This window comes from Ciona robusta, chromosome 1, assembly GCF_009617815.1.
Source record: "Ciona robusta chromosome 1, ASM961781v2".
Lineage (NCBI taxonomy): Eukaryota > Metazoa > Chordata > Ascidiacea > Phlebobranchia > Cionidae > Ciona > Ciona robusta.
This window is the reverse complement of record NC_143235.1, coordinates 1,343,257-1,368,185: the sequence shown is the minus strand read 5'-3', so window position 1 is coordinate 1,368,185 and position 24,929 is coordinate 1,343,257. Positions and strand designations below refer to the sequence as shown.

The following is a 24,929-nucleotide window of genomic DNA, read 5'->3' as shown; positions in this document are numbered from 1 at the left end:
TTCAGTTCTGTGTGAAATTCGAACATAGTTATTTTTAATTAAACTTTTAAGTCAGAGCTTTTACAAGGCAATTATTGATTTGATACATAGGTACACGATCAATCCATTTGATCGAATTCATCAAACTCATTCAGTTGTTTAAGTTTTGTAGCGAGTTTACTTCTCCGAGCTGTAAGCACACCGCTGGTAAGAGCATAAACAAGCATAGCTGTAACCGCTACAGCAATCGATATTATCTGAAACATAAGATTAATATTACAGTTAATATTGAGTAACCCAGTTATTGCTTGGGTAACCATGAGTAACCCAGTTATTGCTTGGGTAACCATCATTTCCAAGCTTACAGATATTACCTACATCGAAACTATCTGTAAGTATTCATATTATATTTATTAGAGCAGTGTACTGGATTAGGTAACTTGAGTAGGGTAAACTATCATTTCCAAGCTTAGTGTCTCACCCACACAGAATATAATATTTTACCCAACACCAGGTAGATTTAAAAAACTAATAGTAGTATATTGCTGGAGCATATTAAAATGTGGAACCATCCTGTCCAAGCTTAGGCCACCGACATAGAATGGAGCATTTTAACCTTGAGAACATCAGCTCCATTCTTTTGTAATTTACTGGTTGCAGGAGCGAGCGAGACTCCATTTTTTGTACAAAAATCCCATTAAAACTTAATTCAAAAAAGGAGATATGAATGAAACATAGTTTTCTTTAGGTTTAAACACCTTATCTCTGTTAATTATTTGATCTTCACTGTTTGATTTGACCTGTGTAGGTAGGCTGGACGATGACGGACAAAATAGCGACATTCGTGCGCAAAAAGCACGAAGTTTGTCACAAGAATTCAAGTGATTCTGGTGGAGAATATGAAGTTATTGATTACGATGATTTCAAAATTTGTAGTCTTACAAAAATACATTATTAAAATTAAGGAAGATCAATATAAATGGCAAATAAGTGTTTCTGGCTTATTGTAATGTTACAAAATTATTGATATGATTGAGTTTTAAATTTGTAGACAAACAAATTAAATAGAAAATCCAATATTATCTAGTCTTGTGCAATGTTAATAAAAAAATCTTGGTGTTTGATTGTAATTACGAACGCACATAACACATGTTATTACTGATTAGAGGTTTTATGTGCAAAAATGGAAATTTTGTCTATAATGATTTAGTATACTCGTATGCAATTCTATTTTACTATTAAACATGTATATTATATGTGTTGTCATTAATAAATTTTTCACCTGCAGTACAGTAGATACCAGAGGGGCATGCAATAACACAGCTAGATTTCCATACAACAAAAATATGTCCATGCAAAAAATGGAGAATTTGTCTATAATAATTTAGTATACTCGTATGCAATTCAATTTTACTATTAAATATGTATATATGTGCTTTAAGTTATTAACATTAAAATATTCACCTGCAGTTCAGTAGATACCAGAGGAGCATGCAATAACACAGCTAGATGTCCATATAGTACTGCATCAATTGTGGTTGGAAAATCACCAAAAAAATAATCTGTGCCACTCATTCTGCTTTCCAAGACGTTCAAGCAGTCATGAGCATCTTTGTAAATCACTTTTTCTACTTCCTTCATACATGTAAAGCTCTCACCACCTTTTAAAAGCCAGAGCTGGTTTGTATATGTCTTCACAAGCCTTGAAGGGTACCATAGACTCCACGGGAAACTGGAACAATAAAAATAAACTTTTTTACTAGACAATAAACGTAAACAAGTAAACTATAAAACTGAACGTTTGTAAATAATGTTTTAGAGGCTCATCTAGTCTAAAACGTAATGTATTTCCGACATTGCATCTGCCATCCGGTAAGACTTCATCAGGGAATGTATTCTTATTATAACAACCCTCATTATAATATTAAGGTTTATTTAGTTAATATGACATACCCACAAGCTTTTCCATAAGCAGGTCGTGTTACTTTGTTAAAGTTTCTCACGTCGATCCATAGTGAATATAGAATAGCAGGTTTCAGTTTCTGTTCAATGTATGAAAGAAACGCGAGTGTGTCGGCATTTTCACTTTGTGATAAACTGTAATCAGCATTGTAGCCTTCACGCCTAAAAATTCCAATAATAGTAAACGCTCGAGGATAAATAAACTCATCAATCTGAAGCTCCGGAAGGGACCCAGTAATTGTATCTTTTGGGAGTGCTGGCACAACCTCAATTGGTGCCTTTGCAAGATTGGCATAAGCTATCACTGATAAGCAATCAGGGTCTAAAGAAGGCAAACCCCAACCCTCACCCCAACATTTTACTTCCATTTTACCATCTGTGCTTTTCTTTGGGGAAGACATGACCTTAAAAATTAGAAAATGTTTTTGTTTATTATTTAATGTAAATATAATTCACGGACGTGTATTTAACAGTAAGATTAAATGTTGTACTTAATATGCAATGAATCTTATACCAAACCTATTGCAAAATTGAGCTTCTTATTATATAAAAACACTTCTAGTGGATTTTAAAATCAAGCTGACTTACCTTAACAAATACTTGGCTATATAAAACACAGCACAACTTTTAAAACTCGTTTACGCTGACACAACTCATAAAGTTGATCTCTGATTCCAAAAAATGATGCGACCCTACACTACCATTCAGCACATGTAAATAAATAATCTCATATTTTTCATCCGTTAGGTGGTGATAAAGAAACAGGAATAACACGCGCTAAATATAAACACAATTTCTTGCGAGAGACACGCGGTTTACTTCCTTTATATTTGCGAGTTAAAATTGTATTAAGTCATCACCTATTCATGTATGTGCTTACATAGTTCCAAATTAAGTTGAAATGTACGCAGTTCAGCCACCGAATACTGGAATACAACATCGGGAAAACACTTGTAAAGCAAATGTAAACAACACCGATTTCGGCCAAGGGACGCTATTTATTGCAGAAAGGTGATTTGTATGCGAATATCGGTGCTTGTAAAGAATTCTCCACCTTATCTGATAACTACTAACCCCCTATAACCCCTAACTACCAACAACACTTTCCATCAGCCTAATCTGTAATGTACCGGAGTATACTTTACTATAACTGGAACACCATCTAATAATAATTAAAAACAATTATTTACAGTGAGCTGATATGGATTGGGTCAAGCAACCAAGGTTTTAGACTTCAATACACTGACATAGCGATACATGCAATATCAACTGATGTACAAGTATGTAATAAGTGTTAATGTTTACGCCTTTTTTTGTATTGTAAGTATGTATAAAACAGTCAATGTGTTGCAATACGATAAAGTATTTGTAAGCTTTGGAATTCAAGGAAGTATATAGCAGCTGCAAAACTTTCATATTGTATTACAATTTACAAACTAGCTAAAAAACAAGACGGCTTTAAACTGACCGCATTATATCTACCGCTTCTTCATAAACTGCCTACTTTTTATTTTAAGACCTCAAGTTTTTACTAATACACACGTTGTACTAATATTCCATATCTATTTCAGTCCTTTCCTGAAGAATGTTTGTATGTAATGTACAACAAATGTCTGTTCACTTCCTCTCAAAGTGAGAATGAAAGCGACAGCGATGGTGAAAAAGATACAACTGTGTCAGAGATACGTTTCATCCCAACAGATAAAAATAACTGTAAGTTCTGCTTTGCCATGATGTTTGGATCATTTTCCTGTCTTACCACAGCGCTTCTTTGAGTCTTGGGTTTTGACTATTTAAGTCACCATTTATTATAATGGCTAGATGACTGAAGGCTTTTTAAAATAACAGTCAAATAAGGTCACCAAAGCTTTGGTACAAGTTTATGCTTAATCTTTGAGTGCATTAGGTAAATCATGCACTTTAAAACAGATTCACTTTAAAACTACAGCACTATTCCATTCTATGTTGGCCTATGTCGAGGACCTGGGGTTAGGCCAGGTCAATTACCCCAATACCTATGGTGCTTATGCTTGTCCTGCATACAACCACTGTAACTAACCACAGCACTATCTCTACTTCAGTGAAACGAATGTTTGATGCATTGAGCGATTGTCAATGTTTACATCCTGATGAAGAAGACAGCGATTTCTTTGATGAAGGAGAAGTAAATGAAAGTTCAGTTCAAACGTTTGATGGTGGAGCAGCAGGGGAAGGATTCTTTACGGGTGATGCAGCAATAGATCACATGACACCTCAAGGTGACGTATAATACAGTTGTTACATAGGTCTTATTCGAATTTTTAACAAAATATGCCAGACCTTTAAAATGCAATGAAACTCTTTGGTGATGTATTTTAAACTGTTTCTGCCAGAAATAATAAATCTAATAATTGTGACTGCTAATACTAAGGCATTGAAAATAAAAATGTCTCAAAAAAACACCCACAAAGTAACATACATGGTAACTCATAAGCTGGCATGATGTATATGAAACAGAACACCAGTGTTATAACGACTGTCGTTTTCCAGACGTGAGGATAAAACAAGTTACATTCATTTATTACTGGACCCTTTGGATGTAGTTCTTTATTAAATTATACCCTTTTTGATATTTATATAATTCTGATTTATATTTAGGTTTGGCCACCATGCAAAGGTTAGAAGCCATGCTGGCACAACAAGGCAGTCCAAGCACAGATACAGGTTGGTGATGGCTTGTTTCATTTGCTAACTTAATGTTACTCAGTCCGATCTATGTTTGCTGGGAAGGAGTCCTATATTAAGTTTGATCAATAACAAAGCCTGACTGCAAATATAAAAGTTAAATTATTAAAAAAACAAAGCTTTTCCATTAATTTTTGGTTTATATAGTTTTCTATCACTAAGCTAGCACTGATATAACAAAGCTGTTTTGCACATTCAGGTATTGAAACTGATATGAATGGAGTTCATATTACTGAGCAACAAAATGGAACGACTGAAGATGGCCAATTTGATGATGCGTGACACAAAAACACACAGCTAAACTTTTTATTTCGTAAACACTGCCATTTGTTAGATCATGTCTTTTTTTGCAAAGTAAAGGCTCTTCTACACAGTTCAATCACAGTTTTCGTAATAAAAATCATTCTTTTGTATTATTTATTAAAGGTCCAGGGTCTTCACTGTAGGGTAGCATCAGTTAGAGTAAGATAGGGTATGAAGCATTTAGGCAGGTAACAACAACTGGTACCGTGCAGATGAGGGAAAATCTGCTTTAGTACAGTCAATTCACCAAATGATGTTTATCAGGCACCTAATCGGTAAAGTTTGACCTGGTCCAGATGTGAAACTAGATTTATCTTTACTTTTTATGAAATTTAAAAGACAACTAAATTAATGACACTTTATTTTAATCCCAATCCACTTTAAGTTGCTCTTGATATTTTTGCACCAGCATTAGCAAGATTGTGAGCCATTTGTATTCCATTGCTGTCTTCCCCTTGCTTTGTAAAGCTGACATTTAATCGCTTTAAATCTCTCTGTAAAGGTTTCCACAGATCAAGGTTCTTTACTTTTGCTCCAGTAGAAGTATTCCAGTTATTTACAGCCCACCACTTAAGCCAAGTTTGGCAACTATTTATCACATGCATGGAGTCGGAACAAATGCTTAAATCTTTCCAACCAAGTTGCATTGCAGTTAAAATCGCGGCATGAACGGCTAATATTTCAGAACGGTTTGAAGTCAGCACTTTACCAAAAATCGGCAAAGATAAGTTTAAAACATGGTCTACGCCCCAAAAGACTCCTAACCCTGACTGTCTTTGTTCAACAGTTGAGTTATTGAACAGACAGCAGCCGTCAGTGTAAACAACTGTTCTATTTTCAGAGTCTTTAGTAAAATTAAGTTGCTTTAAATCACTAGCTTTGATATGGTCTCTTATGTGGCGTTTTAAAGTGACTGCAGTTGTTGCAGATATAACGTGGCGTGGTAAAAGCATTTTGTAAATAGTTCTTAAAGTTGGTGATAATGAACGCTGGTTTAACTCAAGTCTTCATCATCGAACAAGTCCTCAAAATCTGGAGACAAAATACGATATTGATAAATCGATGGACAAGCAATGTACTTCTGGGTTGCTATAAGTAGAAAATGGTACAATATGGATTGTCTAAATTGTCGGCAGTAATTTAACAAAATAAAGCAATCACAAAAAATGTTTACCCACAAGTTACACATGTGGTAACCCGTAAGCGAGCACAAGGTGTATGAAACAGAACACCCTTGTAACACAAATCTTGTTATAACAGTTTTGTTGCCCTGTCATGCGGGATAAATACGTGAAATTTTTTAATATACACCTATACGCTGTGGCAGTGGTTTGAGCACTGGTCAACTACAGAAGGCTGGATTGAAGCTGGATGCTGCCATTATTAGACATGTGTATTCTTAGATAAGTCACTTAAAAGTGAACTAGACCAGTGGTCGCTCACTAGCATACGAGAAAAAAACATTACTCATGAAATAATATATAAACACATATTTGCTAAACCATATAGGGGCATCAAATGAGGTATAAAAGGATATTTGTGGATAAAATAAACCCTAAATAGTATTCAATGTTGTTTTCATTTAAAATTCGGACAAAGGGGATCAGGTATGAGGTACTCATGTTGTTTCTGTGTTAGCAGCCACAGTTGTACTAATCACACATAATATAACACTTCCCACTCACTATTGTAAAAATCAGCATGTACAGCTTTTTCGTTTGATGAGATATCCATCATTTGCACTGAAGATGATGTACCTACTGATGCTTCATCACCGTCATACGCGCCATCGGGGAACATTTCATCAGCAACAACAGTATTTGGCTTCATTTTGAACGATTTATTTACCGTAAAACAACTCTACACACATTCCTAGATCTTAAACGTTAAAAAAAAAATACCGTTACGGTCCAATGATTTTCTTTTTTCTTTTTTAGTCTCTCGTTTTTTCCTTGGCAAGGGGGAAAATTCTTCACTAGCACCAAAAGTATATTCAACCAATTACAATTATAACGTATTTTTAATCATAAATTATCAAGCCAGTGCCTTACTGTGTTGCACCATAGGGCATAAGCTAGTAAAGCTACAAAAAAAACGATCTGTACCAAGACCAAGACGGAACGAACGCACCGTCGGTGTCGTCTGGGGGTGCAAAAAAGACGAGAGTATGAAAGAGATAACGAAAGAACGTTGATATTTCTATTTCTCACACTGCGGACTTTAGAAGGCAAAGTATTACTTAATATAATAAATAACTTTTTTTAAAGTAAGTCACGGTATAACGTGAGAATGGTTCCCAAGATATCAAAATTTAAAATTTATAACATATTCATATATGTGTTTATAACATATTCATATATATATATCATCGTTAATAAGCCAAAAAAATAAATCATTATACACTAAAATTAATGCTGTTTTAACTAAAACGAAACACAGTACAAGACGGCAAAGGTAGTACAAAAAATATATAGTAGGGTGGGAGAAGATTGGACACTTTTGTATTCTGTTTCATTTGTTAGTATACAAGGAACATTCAAAGAATTATAAAACCGTATCCTCTCGGCTCCCATAGATCGTCGTTAATCGTTTAAAACACGAACAAGAAACAATGTGTTAAAGGTGTCTCATTTTCCCCCAGCCCTACTATATAAATTTATATATATAATAGTATTTGTCCGTTGGGTCTATGCTTCGGATAGTCCGGTCGCTTGGAGACTGACTTGCCACAGTTGTTCTGCATTTTTATCTTTCTTTGCTTGGCTGTTTTCACTTGCAACCGCGCAATCGCTGTAAAAAACGTGTGGGGTGAAAAGGGCAAGATATTTCACATATAGATTGGGATAACATGTTTATATTCTATTTTATCGTCTCATTTAATAGTAAGCAAAGAACAGTCAAAGAATTATATAAAACCGTATTCCCCACGACTCTAAAAGAGCTTTGTTAATTGTTAAGACACAAATAGGAAATCTTAGCCGATTGTACCCTATTGTATAAAGAACTAAACCAATACCAAAGATCAGTTGAAAACGGACGTTACCGTTGCTACTGACTTTTATCCCAAGTCCCACAATTGACAAACGTCCCACCCAAATGACTTCACTCCATTATTACGCAACACATTACATAATATAAATTACGCAACAAACGCTCCCAAGCATATTGTACCTGAAATACTTTCCCGTGACGTCTTCAATTTCAGGGGCCATACAACAGTATATATTTGTCTGTGCGCCGTGTATTATGGTCTTACCAAACCACCGTACAAATGTACCAACGAAGAAGTCTCGGACTGGTTTTCTTGATCCATCCATGTGTCGCCATAGCTCAGATTTTATCACACCGGGGTGTAAGCAATTAGCGGTAACATTTGTACCTGCATAAACGGATTTAGGTTTATACAAACATATACAAACACAAAAAAACAAAACCTTATTTGTCGCTTTGAATGAATGAGTGTAACTTATTTTATTTTTGTTTTTGGGGGAGTCATTTTTATATAACTTGGACAACCCATTAGTGACCACTTGGTTGAAGCAATTGCCCAAGCACACATACGCGCACAGCGGTAGCAGCGAAGAACCTTGCTCATTATACTTCTGGCAGGCGCGCTAACCAATTAACTGTGCGACGGCGCCGGAATTCGGTAACGGTGAATGAGTAAAGATTACTTTATCCTCGCTTGGCCAATAAACGACAGCTGTTGTAACACGGAATTTCTGTTTCATACACCTTATGCCCGCTTACGAGTTACCACGTGTGTAACTTAGTGGCTGTTGAACCCAACATAACTAATACATCCAATGAATTACCTTCAAGGCGTTTACTAAGTTCTTTAGTAAACAAGATGTTCATTAATTTGCTTCTTCCGTACGCCACAGACTCGTCGTAGTTATTGTAGAAATTCATGTCTTTAAAATCAATTTTTGGGGTCCCAAATCGATGGGCTTCGGAGGAAACGGTGACGATTCGACTGGGTGCGCTTCTCTGTACAGAATACATTGTAACGTAAGTTTTACTTATTTTAAAAACAAAGTTGTTATTGTATAGGCCATATACCGAAGTAAACGTGTTGTTTTAGGCCCTGAAATTTAGGGTAATGGACAAACACCCTCGCCGTATGACCTCAGCCATAATAGTGATTACATAGAAATGCAAACAAAAACGAAAAGACCGATATTCGTTATTTACACATGCTTTGTATATTTTCGTTCCTAACCAAACAATTTCAGCAAGGTCAAAGTACAATGTATGTCAAACCTTTATAAGATCGAGTAATAGATTAGTAAGAAGAAAATGCCCGAGATGGTTCACTCCGTAGTGAAGCTCAAACCCGTCTTCAGTCTTTCCTTTTGGCACCAGCATTATACCTGAAATATAAGCAGATGTTAAATATGTATCACCTCGTATGGCATGCCAGTCCAACGAACATTAGTAATTAAATGGTTAAATTACCTGTCAATTGACAGTCGCTTTTATTTGTTGCGCCGAAACGGTTTTGAAATCGGTTTATAAAACATTTATGTCTTTTTTGTGCCAAATCAGATGTAGGCAAAGTCAAATATTAATGTACGCTTGTTGAGCGCTCACACAACGTTCACATATTTGTGTTACGTAAAGGTGGAGGTATCAAATTGCAATCTGATAATAAATGTATGAAAGTAACTTGCTCTATCCTCGCGTGGCCGGAAAATGACAGTCGTTAACACGGGTGTTCTGTTTCATACACCTCGTGGTACCACGTACGCGTATGTAACTTTTTAGGTATTTTTATTATTATATGGTATATGGTTGAAAATTTAGACAACCGATTAGTGACCACTGGGTTAGAGCAATTGGTGTCTTGCCCAAGGAAACAGCATGGTAGCAGCGATGAGCCGTGGGTCTACAACCTCTGGGTTAGGGGCAGCCGACGCGCTATAACCGACTGTGCAACTACGCCAGATAAACCTGGTTAAAATTTAATGTGGTCTTCGTATACCTGCGTTGTTCAACAAAACATCAATCTTGCTTTCGTTGTCATTTATATCCTTTGCGAACGCCCGCACTGAGGCCAACGATGACAAATCTAGTTGCTTTATAACGACTGTGTCATCTTTGCCGCCAGCTTCTTTAAAAATCTGCAAATACAGAAACAGCAATCGTTATGAAACAGAATTAGCAATCGTCATTTCCGGATAGTAATTCAAGCATTTTACCCTTTGCTTTGCTTCTTCTGCTTTCTCCATGTTTCTGCAGCCGAGAATTACTCTTGCTTCACGCTTTACAAGGTCGATTGCTGTTTCCAACCCGATTCCAGTATTAGCGCCTGTTATTACCACAGTTTTCCCTGTCATTTTGACATCGCTCCGTACCCAACTACCACGTGCAGACTTGACCATTTTTGACAAAGAACCTACAAATCCACTTAACAACCTGTACCTTGCTTGCATCTAACTTGAATCAATAACCAATTGCTACTCCGGTGTCGCGGAAATCTGGTTCCCCAGAAATCTGGTTCCCATTGGCTACTGCACATGCGTGGATACGGTACATTTTTATCAGAAATCCTGTTATATTACAGCATAAGTTTCTTTTTAAAGATAAATCCCTAACCATAAACTTACGAAGTATGTCGCATCCAACAACTGTTATTTTTAGTTGAAAACAGAGTTCTAGATTCCTCATAAAATCAGTTATAAGTAGCCTGTGGGAACCAGTTTTCTAGGGGAACCAGATTTCTGCGACACCGGCTTATATAACACAAGTTTCTCTGTCACCATGACTAGGCAGTTTCTAATATGTAACTGGAGCTTTAGCAAAATGGAGGACACACAAGTCACACAACGTAACGATTTGTTAGTCATGAATGTTTCACCTTTCTCTCGTTTGTTCTCTCTCATTATCTATCCCTCTCTCTTTCCTTTGTTTTCCTTTCTTATTGTCTCTCTTTATTTCTCCTAAAATTCCATCTCTCATTTTTCTTTGTCAGTTATACGAAAGTTAACCGGATTTTCTGAACACAAATCATTGCCAGCCAACAAAAAAACATAAGTTTTAAAAGCAACATTATTTTTTCATTATATAATTTATTTTACAGTTATTTTTCACTAGAATTGGACAACGAAGTATACAGAAATAGTTAAACCTTTCCTGTGACCTGTATATATAAATTAACTTTAACATGATTAAGAACCCTCTGACAACCCCGTAACTTTAACGCTCAAGTCCCATAATCTTTTTGCATCCTGGTCGCTCTTGGCTTGACCATTTTCATTCGCAATCGCGCAATCTCTGAAAAACAAATACGTTAGTACTGTGGGGTAAGATGGATACCGCCACGGCCTACTAGAGATATCTCTAGTAGGCCGTAATACCGCACATATCTTGCTCTTTTACAGTCGTGAGGATACGGTTGCATAACTCAGTAGATATTTTTTGTTTACTCCTAAATGGGACGAGAAAAGAGAATGAAAACTTGTACCATCCTACCCCAACCTACTAATCCACTAAACCGCGAAAACTGGATAAAGTACGGTTCCATTAAAGAAATATCAAACTTGTTACAGTATAGTAGAAATCAAAGTTTATATCAGCTGGCAGTCTTAAAGCAGTTTAAAGAAAACAATTAATAGTAAAAGGTTCGACCGTAACCAACGAAACATTATGTGGTACTGTGGGGGAAGATGGGACACCTTTAGCACATAATATTGAAACATCCTGCTCGTGTTTAAACAATTAACAACGGTCTATGAGAGTTGTGAGGATACGATTTTAGAATTCTTTGGATGTTTTTAGTTTACTATCAAACCGTACGAGAAAACAGAATGAAAAGGTGTCCCATCTTCTCCCACTACTATAACTTCCAAGTTTTGTACCGCTTTACTTACTTAAAATATTTCCCACTGACGTTCTCCACTTCCGGCGCAATGCACAGGTAGATATTAGTCTGGGCTCCGTGTACAGGAGTCTTACCGAACAAATAAACAAGCGGGTCCACAATCCATTTGACAGCAGTTCTCCACATAGATATATTGGAATCGAACATATGCCGAGAAAGCTCTGTTCTCACAACACCAGGATGCAAGCTGTTTGCCGTTACCTTGGTACCTTATAAACAGAGGAATGTTTATTTTTAATATTTTAAAAAACACTCTCCTTTATTTTAAACATGATGATAAATCAGTTTAAAGAAAAAACTGTATTTTTTGAAAATGATGATAAAACTGCGTTAAACTATAGTAGGGTGGGGTAAGATGGAATAAGTTTTCATTCTCGTTTTTCGCCCCATTTGGTATAAACAAAAAATATTCAGAGAATCACAATATAACCGCGACTCTGAAATCACGCTTTGGGTGTTGAAAACACAATCAGAAAATATGGGATTTACGGGCCAACGGTATTCCATCTTACCCCACAGTACTATAGTTTGCACATCGTTTTAAGTTAGTATAAATACCTTCTAATCTTCTGCTCAGCTCTCTTGTAAATAAAATATTCATCAGTTTGCTTCGGTTGTAAGCAAACGAAGCAGAATAATTGTTGTCGTAATTCATGTCGTCCCAGTCGATTCTGGGGCTCCCAAGTCTGTGTGCCTCCGATGATACGTTTATAATTCGACTTGGTGCGCTTTTCTGTAAGTTTTAAAGTGAGAGTAGGTTTTTTGCAAGTTAAAAAAATCCCTTCCAAAAAATTATTACTCACAGAGTAACATAGGCTGGTAACTCGTAAATTGACACGAGGTGTATGAAACAGAACACCCGTTTGATGATGATGTTTTTCGGCCATGCGAGGAAAAGTGAGCTACATTCATTCCTTAACATATTTATCAGTATAATCATGGGGTATTGGATATAATGTATGTAACTTTATCAAACAATGCTCTCGTATTTAACGGTATTATTTAAAAAATACACGCAGTTGGCAAGGTTAATAACGCCACTTCCGTTACACTTTAGTACACCCTAAATAAATTTACTCATGCGCCATGTATCTAAAGTTAACCAAATAATTTGAGCAAGGTCGAAGTAAAATGCATGTCAAACCTTTATAAGATCGAGTAATAGATTAGTGAGAAGAAAATGCCCGAGATGGTTCACTCCGTAATGAAGCTCAAACCCGTCTTCAGTCTTTCCTTTCGGGATTAGCATTATACCTGAACATCATGTAAAGTGGTATAGGCAACTCGTTTTTATGCTAATAAAGCGACTAATATTGTATAGAGTGGGGTAAGATGTTATATGCTTTCATTCTTTTTACTTTCCGTTTAGTAATAAACAAAAAATGTTTACTGAACTATATACCCGTAGCCCCACAACACTAAAAGAGCGTTGTTAGTTGTTAAAAACACGATAAGGAAATGTGATATACTTAGTGCTAACAGTATCCCATTTTACCCCACAATACTATAGCTTTCATTTGATAGAAATAAAATGAGAAAAAGGTGAAACTCTGCGGCCGTCATTTACCTTTGGAGTGCCATCGTGCTGCTGGGTGATACAATGTTTAATCTAACCAACGCAAATATTTGATGAAACATGGCATTCCTTCAGCATGTATACGCCTTTAGCTTTATGGTTGTAGTTTGAAATCGCTAACTAATAGCCTACCTGCGTTGTTAAGTAAAACGTCGATTCTGTTTTCGTTTTCATTCACATCTTTTGCGAATGCGCGCACTGAGGCAAAAGATGCCAACTCTAGTTGCTTTAAAATAATTTTATCGTCATTTCCGCCGGTTTCCGTTATAATCTGTATTAACGAACCTTAGTTTTAAATCTGCAGTGTGTATCTTCAAAACGGTACCAATGAAGGCCCTACCCTTTGCTTCGCTTCTTCAGCTTTCGCCATATTTCTACACCCGAGAATTACTCTTGCTTCGCGCTTTACAAGGTCGATTGCTGTTTCCAATCCGATCCCAGTGTTTGCGCCTGTTATTACCACGGTTTTCCCTGTCATTTTGACATCCGAAATAACCCAATTGCCACGGGCACTCTTTTCCATATTCTCTGTACTACCAATTTACACCAGTCACCACCTGTAGGAACAAATGAGTAGCCAAGTGCTGAGAGCCAGCAACCCAAGCGCATGCCACCACATGCTTTTCTTCTCCTTTCGCACCTCTTTTCGTTTCTGCTCCCACACCACTTTGTCCCTAGTCTCTTTAACATAGCTGTTTACGCCTGCTAGTACGCTCTATTCGTGGAGGAATGAGGAAATCCGCGATGGTACGTTCTGACTGAAATACACAGAACTACCTTATACAATAGCAACTTTACTGGACAATCTTTAGCAAAAGTGATGATAAAACAAGTTTTAAGTGAAGTATATTGTATTGCTGAGTTATGATTGATCATTACATAATGCATACAGAGTATCCCAATACGAGAGAGAAAGAAAGAGAAAGAGATAAATAGTAGGCGTAATCAAAGTGGACTTTGGGCGTATATAATTACTGTCCGCCGTGTGTTTACACTAATTTAAAAGTGCTTTACAGATAAAAAAGTAATTTTTACATTGACATTAGTTTGTAGAGTACTAATTTTAAATACTACTGCTTGCTTTAAAACGTAATTACGAACTTTTAAAAACTACACAGGATAGAAATGGCAGAAAACCAATACAGTCAGATATTTGGGTTCGTCGTGTAATTTATTTATAAACAAACACGAATGGAGTGTAACGAAAGTATACAAGAATTAATTCAAATTTCGTTTACTTGTAAACTATGTGGTTATGGTGGCCAAGTGGAAGACGACATTAAACAACACATTAAAACGGAACACAATGAAAAGGTGTTTCCCTTGATGCAACTTGTATTTTTGTATTGTGTTTAACAATGTTTATCGTCCAGTTTTGAAAGGCGTTTTAATATAGTGAAATTGTAGGTGGTGGTGAAGAATTCTATGTTATCTAACTGCCTAACCCTATCTCTTAACCACTAACCTCAAGCCACTTGCCTAATCAGTAACATAACACTGTATTGTAGTCTATACCAGTGGTTCCCAAATCTGGGTTCCCTACAACAATTTTAGAGGGTCCACAATGTACAGCAATAATGATGATTCGATAATATAGGTTGAAATGCTTGCTTTATATTAGTCTTTAGTTAGCTAATGTTCTTTGATTTTAATAGTGCTGCGAAATACCAAAATAATTGCAAAGGACCCACCAGGAAAAATTTTTAGAAAAGTTTGGGAACCGCTGTCCTACACAGTGTATAGAATACCTCACTAGTACCCAGTTATTATTGTATGTTTGATTTTAAGCTGTAAAACCTTAAAATAGACAATAGGTTATATATTTTTAAAGGTCCAGACAGCGAACACAGAATCCACAGCCAAAGTGAAAGAGGAGAACCATGTATCAAATCAAAGAGGTTTACTGTCATTGCTGTTTTGTTATAATCGATTATATAAAGTACATTCCCAAATGATTATCAGTAAAAAAATCATATAATTATTGTATTAGACGATGTTATAAATAATATTTGTAGATGCTTTTTTAATTTTATTGCCAATTAACAGTTATACATAGTTCTAATAGTTATTACTTTTAAGTGTAAGCATTTTGATCCATAAAATAAATTTCATTATCATTAATCCTAGCATATATGGCAGGTTCTGTTTTTGATACTTAAGACTCAAAAAAATTTTTTGTTAGTACTTTGCTTATCCATTTTACACTTACAATAATCTATAGGGAATTTAAAGAGAAAATGTAAAACGAAGAATGAAGACTTTGTATATTACGACCAGAAAACAAGCAAAACTCAACAAAACACCAGTGCTGAGGTCTGTGTGTATATTAATGTTTAAAGTGACACATTATGGTAATGACCATAAAATTAGATCTTTTGCAGCAACTGTTTCCTACAAAATATTTTTTGACTGTTTTATAGAAAATTTAACAAAATTTAACATTCATAGGCAATGTTAGTATTTTATTCAATTAAAACAATCTATTTTTTTCCTCAGATTACCTCATTGGAAAAGCAGCAATGTTCTAAAACAGGTATGAATTCTGAATTATTAAATAGTTTTATTTAATACAACAAATGTTTAACTACAGATTCATGTACTGAGCTTGCTTCTGATAATTTGAAGTTTTCTGACTCAATGCAATGCCAAGTTTGTAAAAGAAAGTAGGTTGAAATCTATATGTATAATGCTTAAACAACATATTATGCATACAATGTTTGAATGTATGTAACTTGCTTTATCCTTGCGCTTTGTATACCTATTATGTATTATAGCTGTACACCTGTACTGTATGAGTACACTAACATTGCAGGTTTAAATCAGAAAAAAAGTTGCAAACAGTATAGTTATAACACGGGTGTTCTGTTTCATACACCTCGTGCTTGCTTGTGAGTTACCATATATGTTACTTTGTGGTGTTTCATAAATATTTCATTTATTTGATAAATTATATACACCACGTTTTTACACATTATAGCTGTATTCTAACATTGCAGATTTAAATCAGAAGAGGACCTAACAATACACACTGATTCACATTATGGCGACAAGTTTAAATGTGTGATGTGCGATTATGAAAACAAAAATTGGACCCAAGTGAAAATACACATGGAGGTAATGGGTGGGAGGGAACCGAATTATTTTTTTACTATAATACGATTTTACCTAAAAATATCTGCTGTTTACCAGTATGTTGTTCTAGGAATCATATTTGTGTTGTAACGACTGTCATTTACCAGTATTTCTCGTCTTTATGCAATTGTATGTTTTCCGATCTTCTTTACTGTGACCAAAGAGCAAAATAAAGTCATTCATTTATTAAATTTTTGCAAGGCCAGTTTATTCATAGTCTTTGGTTATGTTTAAAGGCTTACTACAGCAATACTTTACTTATGTGCTTAAGCTTTATATTGGTTCGGTTATTAATAAACTCGATTGCTTTTACAGATTCACAACCATCCTTCCACCAACCCTTGTAATGAATGTGGAGAAACCTTCGCAAGTTCTTTTACACTTTATAGTCATAGGTAAGGTCAGTTGTCAGTGCATTTCCCTAAATCAGTGTAACCCAAAATGCACGAAGTCGCCAACATCACTAAGAGTTCATAATTTTTACAAGTAGAAGTAGTGCATGTAATATATATACTATCAACTTTGTTTGAATGTGGAGTTGCCAGACCACCCGTTTAATGACATCAATCTTAAGTTAAAAATTGCAGCAAGTCCTACCAAATACATATTGTATTCTGTATATATTTCATTTAAAATGGCGTCATCAGTCTCTTTTTGTAGTCCATATTTATGAGCACTAGATCGGGGCCAGATTTGTAGAATTCATCACAGTTATTAAAAAATAGATAAAATCTTTTTCCACAGGAGTTACACACATATGGGCCACATATGGGCCACATATGGAGGGCTATAAAAATAGATAAAAAATTTTTCCACAGGAGATACACACATATGGGTGGCGAGCACTTATGTGATGAATGTGGTTTCCATGCAGCGTCTAAATATATTTTACTTCAACATCAGTTATCTAAGCATTCCAATCACCAGTGTTGCCAGTTCTGTCCATATACCTCAGATAATCAGGTAATGCAAAACCAAAATGGAAACACTAGACTTGAAATCAGTTCTGTTTTCCCTAGTTATGTATATATGCATATCTAAGGTGGGGGGATGGGTCACCTTCTCATTTATTTTTTTTCTATTTGGTAGTACACAAAGAACATTCAAAGAATTATAAAACTGTATCATCACGACTTTGTTAATTGTTTAAAACACGATCATAATATTTGGATATTATGTGCCAAAGGTGTCCCATCTTCCCCCACCTTACTATATATATTCAAGTAAGGCAATTTATTGTCACAGCGAGATTTATTAGACCACATCAAACTACGACATGAGAATGGTTTCACTTGCAAGTATTGCGTGGCTTCAGTGGGGAATCCACAGTATAAGACAAAGGAGGATTTGAACACACACTGTAGTGTTGCACATCCTGGTTCTAAACATTTCTTCTGCCAGCAATGTAATTATGTAGCAAAGTAAGTGTGGTCATCACTTTTATTATGTACTAGAGCAAGTAAAGTCATCTAAATCCCATGTTACCTGGTTGCCCTAGTAACTTGCCAATTTGGGATAAATCTATGTCCTGAATTAGGTCTTTAAGTACAGGTAATAGTGGTAAAATTTAAAATGTTGGTGTCTTGGCAAAGTGGTTAGCCTGAGGACTAGGACATAGCCTACATTAAAAAAAATCTAAAAGGTAAATATATGGTAACTTACAAGTAGGCACAAGGTTAGTAAAAAAGAACACTCATGATATAACGACTGTCATTGCCACTGTTTGCAAGAATAAATACAAACATAAAACTTGTTTCCACTCTTTAACATGTAAGAATACTGTGAAACATTACTTCATTGCAAAACCAACTTCCTACTACAGATTGAGCCACCACTTACGGAAACACATGAATGTTCATACAGGAGCTCAACCTTACGCTTGTCGTTATGATGGGTGTAACTTTAGAACTAAAGACCATAAAAACAGGAAGCAGGTCTGTGCTATTTTCTAAATAGCGTTTTTTATAAGAATGCTGTAAAATCAAATTCATATGAATAATGAGGCTCTGGCAGGGCTTTTTGATGACTTGTGCTGTTCTCCAAAAGGTTAAAGGCATATAAAGTAGAAATATGTAGGTATATTTTCTCTGTCTGATTATATTTTCATATTAGTTTGGAGAACACAACTGTGAGGTAAATAAAACATTGACTGCTAAGTGTTAATCATATTCAAATACCAGATAATTTTATTTTATTTCAGCATGAGTTAACAAAACATAAGAAACCCGGTGACTTGGTTTGCCGTTCATGTAGTTTTGTTACAACAAATCAAAATGAGTGGGACGTGCATAGAGCTATGTATCATATGCAGGTAAACTATTGGGTAAAACGTATGCACGGACTGGTATTCTATATGGGTGAGCTATGACAATGGGAGCTTCTATTTAGGTAACAGTTATTTCATAACCTCAACACTTACTGGAAGAAATACTTGTTTGCATGGAATAATATGGATAGGTTCAATTGCAGATGTATTTTGATACATCTGCACTTAAATACTAACGCCCTATTATAATTTGTCCCAGGAGTTTAAATGCGACGCTTGTGATTTTAAATCAAATAGTCAAGCTTCAATACGTCGTCATCGTCTGTCAAAACACATTCCTGAAGATAAAATGAGATATCTATGTTCGTATGACGGCTGCAGTTACATCACTAATTTAAAAGAGAATTTACAAAAGCATTCCTTAACGCACCAGGAGAAAGATCAGCCATTTATGTGCCTTGTATGTATGAGAACCTTGTCTTTTTTATTCAACAAAATTTAGGAGTGATTGCGAGTATTTTTAATTGGATTTTCATCTTTATAAACTAAAAAAATTTACAAAAATTTTTGATTATATTAGTAGCTGCCAGCTGGTTTGTGTTATAGACTATGCAGAAAATAAAGCAAATGTTATCTATACTAATATATAGCATGTACACCATATCATTATATAGGACAGGTTATATTTGTTTTTTTATGACATCACAGATATGTCGAAAAACTTTTGAAATCCGAGACAATTATAAAAATCACCTGCAAGAACATCACCCCGCAGTTAAGATATACGTCTGCGAGAAATGTTCGTTTTCAACCAAGAATAACCAAGGATATAAACGCCACATCCTACGTCACAAGTAAGATTGCAAATAGTTATATAAGTAATAACTGTCATGAATTGATTTTGCCATATATCTCTGCGACAGTTAAAACATATGGTATGAAAATGAAAAAGCTTTAAATTGTCCCGATAGGTGTTGTAGTATTGTGGTTACCATTATGCATAGTTTAATTTTTTCGTCAATTTATTTATTTCGCTTTGTTTTGTACAAATAATACTTTCGGTTTACTTATTACTAAAATGCTGTTATACATCGACAGTGCTACTAAAAGTTTCCATTGCAAGATATGCCGTTATAAAGGACGTACGAAACAATTATTACAAAGTCACATGAAATGTAGACATAATAATCATGTACCAAAGAATGAATGTAAGTAAATGAATTAACAGTAAATTTATATTGTGTATTAAAATTGTTTAAGATTTATTTTATTTGTGTTTAACAAGTTTAAACTTGTTACATTCCTAGCCACAAGTACGCCAGAGGTGAAACCATTAACCTCACAAATGTATCCTTCTAATTCTGTGCATTCACCCCAGGTAAAATCAAATGTTTCATAATTTGTATTCAGATCATTTGTAAATATAATCTATTTCAGCTGCTTGGACATTCTTTATTGGAGCTTCAGACACCTGCTACACAAGGTTGTACATTGTGTTTTGCTAACAATAAGACTGAATGAATAATTGTAACTTATTTATCCTCGAGTGGGAGGCCAAACATAGGTGTTCTGTTTCATACACTTCGTGCCCGCTTACGAGTTACCGTGAATGTAACTTTGCTTATTTCGTATGGTTGATAGACAACCCATAAAGACTACTGGGTTGGAGCCAACCACTTTAACAATAACTCTGTTGTTACAGTTCGTCTGCAATCATTCCCTTCAACTCCGCACGTCACTGCTGACGTCACAAACGTTGCTGACGTCACAAACGTACAGTTAAACCACGTGACGTTAAACACTCCTACCACTGTGATCATACAGCCAGGGGAATCGCCGATGTGCTACGGGACCTCACCCGACTTATTGGCCAATTAACATATAGTGGGATGGGGGAAGATGGGACACCTTCGGCGCATAATATCCGAATATCCTGATCATGTTTTAAACAATTAACAACGGTCTATGGGAGCCTTGAGCATATAGTTTTATAATTCTTTGAATGTTCCTTGTTTACTACCACATTGGACGAGAAAATCGAGTTAAAATGTGTCCCAACTTCCCCCACCCTACTATATATTGCAACGTTGATATATGCAGTTATATTATGATGTGAATGAAATAAACGATCTTGCACTAAACGGGAGAGAGTCTTTTCTAAGCTAAGCCATGTAGCTTCGTCACTAACTACACATGTAAATTAATCTTGGACTATAGCTTAAATATATATATATATATATATATATATATATATATATATATATATATATATAGCTTAAATGGTTTATAACGTGAAGTCATTGTGACCGGCGTTGCATGTCCGTAGACTCCGTACTGGCGTACTTTAGTGACCATGCATTTTCAGTGACGAACACGGGGCCGTAGTTGACATAACGGTAACATAAAGTAGAGGCATTACGTATCCGTGGACTAGGTTGGAAAAGTTTACTTTTGCGCGACGGCAAGTCGGCCCAGGCCATCTCTGGTCTATGGAGGATCTCTGGTCTATTGAGGACATAACGCACGCTTTACCGACATGACATGCATAAAAAGTACAGATACATGAACCAATGCACTGATAAAATACACGTATTGCTACCTTTTCAGTATAACTTTAATATTTTGCAATGGAAAAAGTGATCAGTGCAAATTATTGGGCAATCGGCATATTTCGCTACAAGATGTCCTGGGAATTTTAAAACTCAACACGCGCAAACGTTTTTCGGCGCTTCCGGGTTCAGTAACCAATCAGCTTCTAGAACCACTAGCTTTCGGCGCATGCGCAGTGTTCGGTATCCTTGGGGGCCGGTAAATTGTACAATCGCTGTGCTCTTAACCTGAGTTTTGTTAAGTTGAACTTACAATTACGTTTTGGTGATTTGGTAAGTGGTTCTAAGAATAGTTACTGCAAATTTAGATATATATAGATTGCTGGAATGGGTTTTTAACTTCTGGAGCTTGCAGAAATGGCTACTTAGTGTTAAACCACGTGGCAATTCACGCAAAAGTGTTTAGGCATTTGCGCCATGAAACTTTCGTGCGTGTCGGTTTTCCGAAACCGACTGAACTTGCGTGAGGAGGTCAGAGTGATAAACCAAATACGATACAGTTGTTCGTTTAGAAATTAAATGTATTTTTTGTGTGATCCGCACCTAAAATGCACGCAAAATAACCGTTGTCGGGAGTCCTAAAACTAAGCCGACAACCCGCATGTTACGTTTAGTTTATTTGTAACGTAAAGACTAATAACATTATATTTGTATTACAGTATAGCCGTGGTATTAACAGAAAACATTCAACATGTACTGTGCAAGAATCATCTCTGCTTCCCCAGCAATGGTAAATATGGTTTATTGAATTAAAGTTAAACTTCAGAAGTTTTGCTCACTACAGACCAAAACTGGTTCAATATTGTAAAATAATGGTTCTATGTATTTATTTAATAGTGTATAATATTATTTCTTGGAAATTGAAACTTTGGAGCTATTATTGACCATTAGGCATTTATGAAACTAAAATAAAACTACTATATAACCGGATTTATCTAATATAACGCTAATTCTTGGAAATTTAAACTGACTTTTTTTGCAGCTCCGTACCATTCGTGCGATGAGACCAGTAACTTGTGCAGCACTTAGACCAGAACTTTTAAGCAACACCGCAACCAGGGCTATTCAAACCACCGCTGTACAGAAGGATATTGACTCCGCTGCCAAGTTCATTGGGGCTGGAGCAGCCACTGTTGGTGTTGCAGGTTCAGGTGCCGGTATTGGAACGGTTTTCGGCAGTTTAATCATCGGATATGCAAGGTATAAAAAAATGTGGCCACAGGATTTTTAATCCCTTTTGGCACTATAGGAGATTCATACAAACTAATCAAAAATACTTTCCAGCAGTAATGTACACCATATTATGCTGTTTTGGATGTCAGCCAGAACAGTAGATTAAAATAATCTCCAAATGACATTTTTTAAATTCTCTAACCCATTTTACTGTTGTGCTCTTAGTTATCTTTTTTAAAAATATTCAAACCAAACCTTGTTTTACAGAAACCCCTCCCTGAAACAACAGCTTTTCACATACGCCATCCTTGGTTTTGCGTTGTCTGAAGCTATGGGTCTCTTCTGTCTTATGGTTGCTTTCCTGATCCTGTTTGCTCTATAGAAGAATATAGCTCGACCAAAACTATTCAAATATTAATGTTTTACTGTTAAACCCGTGCTTTGTGATCGCCAAAACTTCTTTTCACATTCTGTTGCCAACGTTCAACTGAATTTGCGATTTAATTTATAAAAGTTGACACTCTACCCTTCTCTGCAAGTTCAAATTATTGGGTTCTAAAATAAAAACGTTTAAAACAATGTTGGTGTGTTTATATGAAACGCAAAGTGTTTCTTACTTTTTTTGCAAAAACAACATCTCTTACTCTTGAGGAAAAAAATCTTGTGTAATAAGTTATGATGTTGCCCAATCAAACTAATTTTGACTGCAATGTTGGGCTAAAACTATACACAAAAAAAACAAGAGTTTTACCTATCTAGTGTAGCAGTGCCACGTTTACATTTCCAGTGTCGATTGTTAAGACAATTTCCTATTTGTCTTTACCATGTATACAAAATAGGTAACTGCTTTTTTTTCATTTCCTGTCTGTTGTTTCAAAATGATATTTCATTGTATTGAAAACTGCTGGCAGTGTGTTTGGTTCTTGCATTGTTTGGCATGTGGAATGAGAATTATAAGATATTGCTATTGACAACGCCTAGATATTTAAAATTTGGGTGAGTTTGCTTAATTTTTCTACCATTGTGGTTGTTTCGGTAAAACACTGGAGCTTATTATATAGATCGGATATAAATTTTAAACCATCACAACAAGAATTCACCACAGAGCCTCGAACGCATGAAAGTAGTTGAAACTGGGGTGTTGAGTAAACCTGGGTCCAATAATCTTGGATAAAATGAGAAACAATCATTTATTTTCAGTCTTCATTCTGCTATCACGACTGCTTTCATCACTGTTGTTGTTATTGTTAACATTTCCAGCGTCTTTATTATCGAGTCGATTCCTATTCGTCTTTACCATGTATATAAAGTAGGTAAGTGCTTCTTTTTCATTGACGGGCATGCTAATGAAATGCTTGTTCACAGTTTCAACCAACTGTGCTTTGGATAAACCTTGTCTTGTTTGAAGTTTGTAGTATTTTTTGTAGCGCCTAAAAAAAAAAAATTGAAACTGCCAAAATATACAGAACAGAAAAAAAACATGCAACTTAATGCAAGTGATGGGAAATATTTCTACTGTTAAAGTATTTAAAATTATATGAAATAAAGTTAAGGACATAATTAACTACATGCTTGATTTAGGGATGAATGAAGTGACTCTGGTCTTATAGATAGAAACAACATATGGAAGCAGCCTGGATGTTGGGGTAAAGGGGGCAAACCTGGCATAAATTCCAGGTTTTCAACAAGGACCTCACCCATATAAAGTGGTATTAGATTCATGGTAATGATTGGAATCTGAAATCCAGTTACAAATTCAACACATCCAATACATCTATGAAGTTATGTGTTTTGCTCTTTGATACTTTTAAGAAGTATAATACATTTGGTGGTTAAGTTATAACACCTTAATGTGTTCATTTGTAATTGTTCAAGGCCAAGCAGAGGGTCATGTGAACGCTCTCTATCTGTGCTGTCCTTTCTTTTTCTCTTCTTTGATCCATGTCCACTGCTGTCCACTGGCATTGTGTGGATGTCTTATCTTATTGTCTTTAATCGTCTATAGGCCTTTTACTCAAAATTAGATCTAGAAGTGTGAAATAAATACTATAAGAGCTGAAATATAGTCAATATTAAAGAACTGATACAAGCAAACACATAGTAATTAGATAGTTTTTATAATAAGACAAATAAGCCACAAACTTACGTATAAAGACAGTTCTATCGTCTCCCAAGCAATTCGTATTGTTTCATTCGGCACTCTGTGTTGATACTTCACGCATGAGTACGCTCAGTGTTTCCGTATGCTAGGAAATTCTATTAAAAACGTGTTATTTTAGCGTAGAAAATACGTTTACTGGAATAATTAATATATATTATAAA

At 35.5% G+C, this 24,929-nt stretch overlaps 8 protein-coding genes across 10 annotated transcripts; 3 read left to right on the top strand and 5 right to left on the bottom strand.

The window, feature by feature from the left end:
* Positions 1–17: 17 nt before the first annotated feature.
* On the bottom strand, positions 18–2,679 carry LOC149741189 (metaxin-1-like). The gene is made up of 5 exons (XM_089875348.1): positions 2,530–2,679; positions 1,933–2,345; positions 1,444–1,711; positions 738–866; positions 18–236 (listed from the first exon to the last, which is right to left on the bottom strand). Exons 2-5 carry the CDS (start codon positions 2,340–2,342, stop codon positions 99–101), a joined length of 945 nt encoding a protein of 314 aa, XP_089731474.1. The 5' UTR covers positions 2,343–2,345; positions 2,530–2,679; the 3' UTR covers positions 18–98.
* A 24-nt stretch (positions 2,680–2,703) lies between these two features.
* On the top strand, positions 2,704–5,078 carry LOC149741188 (methylosome subunit pICln-like). The gene is made up of 6 exons (XM_089875401.1): positions 2,704–2,952; positions 3,134–3,221; positions 3,513–3,654; positions 4,023–4,199; positions 4,579–4,644; positions 4,865–5,078. The coding sequence occupies exons 1-6, from the start codon at positions 2,843–2,845 to the stop codon at positions 4,945–4,947; spliced, it is 666 nt and encodes a 221-aa protein (XP_089731527.1). The 5' UTR covers positions 2,704–2,842; the 3' UTR covers positions 4,948–5,078.
* LOC149741187 (COP9 signalosome complex subunit 9-like) lies at positions 4,956–6,835 on the bottom strand. 2 transcript variants are annotated; one of them, XM_089875428.1, is made up of 2 exons: positions 6,654–6,835; positions 4,956–6,000 (listed from the first exon to the last, which is right to left on the bottom strand). In XM_089875428.1, the coding sequence occupies exon 2, from the start codon at positions 5,919–5,921 to the stop codon at positions 5,349–5,351; it is 573 nt and encodes a 190-aa protein (XP_089731554.1). In that variant the 5' UTR covers positions 5,922–6,000; positions 6,654–6,835; the 3' UTR covers positions 4,956–5,348. Both variants share the same exon structure in this region, with proteins under 2 accessions (XP_089731554.1, XP_089731563.1).
* On the bottom strand, positions 6,794–10,455 carry LOC149741186 (retinol dehydrogenase 14-like). Its single transcript, XM_089875336.1, has 6 exons — positions 10,170–10,455; positions 9,953–10,091; positions 9,232–9,341; positions 8,784–8,958; positions 8,140–8,347; positions 6,794–7,758 (listed from the first exon to the last, which is right to left on the bottom strand). Exons 1-6 carry the CDS (start codon positions 10,401–10,403, stop codon positions 7,656–7,658), a joined length of 969 nt encoding a protein of 322 aa, XP_089731462.1. The 5' UTR covers positions 10,404–10,455; the 3' UTR covers positions 6,794–7,655.
* A 235-nt stretch (positions 10,456–10,690) lies between these two features.
* Positions 10,691–14,037, bottom strand: LOC149741185 (retinol dehydrogenase 14-like). The gene is made up of 6 exons (XM_089875358.1): positions 13,768–14,037; positions 13,560–13,698; positions 12,996–13,105; positions 12,410–12,584; positions 11,841–12,060; positions 10,691–11,244 (listed from the first exon to the last, which is right to left on the bottom strand). The coding sequence occupies exons 1-6, from the start codon at positions 13,948–13,950 to the stop codon at positions 11,139–11,141; spliced, it is 933 nt and encodes a 310-aa protein (XP_089731484.1). The 5' UTR covers positions 13,951–14,037; the 3' UTR covers positions 10,691–11,138.
* Positions 14,038–14,446: 409 nt separating this feature from the next.
* On the top strand, positions 14,447–20,966 carry LOC149741184 (uncharacterized). 2 transcript variants are annotated; one of them, XM_089875222.1, is made up of 17 exons: positions 14,449–14,741; positions 15,259–15,325; positions 15,649–15,740; positions 15,924–15,960; positions 16,018–16,090; positions 16,424–16,541; positions 16,875–16,954; positions 17,378–17,522; positions 17,805–17,980; positions 18,382–18,493; positions 18,760–18,870; positions 19,085–19,285; positions 19,534–19,679; positions 19,924–20,033; positions 20,133–20,203; positions 20,263–20,308; positions 20,528–20,966. In XM_089875222.1, the coding sequence occupies exons 1-17, from the start codon at positions 14,619–14,621 to the stop codon at positions 20,701–20,703; spliced, it is 1,884 nt and encodes a 627-aa protein (XP_089731348.1). In that variant the 5' UTR covers positions 14,449–14,618; the 3' UTR covers positions 20,704–20,966. The 2 variants fall into 2 exon arrangements, with proteins under 2 accessions (XP_089731355.1, XP_089731348.1); XM_089875229.1 differs by lacking the exon at positions 20,133–20,203 and having other exon boundaries at positions 14,447–14,741.
* A 588-nt stretch (positions 20,967–21,554) lies between these two features.
* LOC149741183 (uncharacterized) lies at positions 21,555–23,186 on the top strand. The gene is made up of 4 exons (XM_089875450.1): positions 21,555–21,707; positions 22,094–22,164; positions 22,417–22,634; positions 22,875–23,186. The coding sequence occupies exons 2-4, from the start codon at positions 22,126–22,128 to the stop codon at positions 22,987–22,989; spliced, it is 372 nt and encodes a 123-aa protein (XP_089731576.1). The 5' UTR covers positions 21,555–21,707; positions 22,094–22,125; the 3' UTR covers positions 22,990–23,186.
* Positions 23,187–23,443: 257 nt separating this feature from the next.
* Positions 23,444–24,900, bottom strand: LOC149741182 (histone deacetylase complex subunit SAP30L-like). The gene is made up of 3 exons (XM_089875462.1): positions 24,754–24,900; positions 24,454–24,633; positions 23,444–24,037 (listed from the first exon to the last, which is right to left on the bottom strand). Exons 2-3 carry the CDS (start codon positions 24,570–24,572, stop codon positions 23,794–23,796), a joined length of 363 nt encoding a protein of 120 aa, XP_089731588.1. The 5' UTR covers positions 24,573–24,633; positions 24,754–24,900; the 3' UTR covers positions 23,444–23,793.
* Between the last annotated feature and the right edge of the window lie 29 nt (positions 24,901–24,929).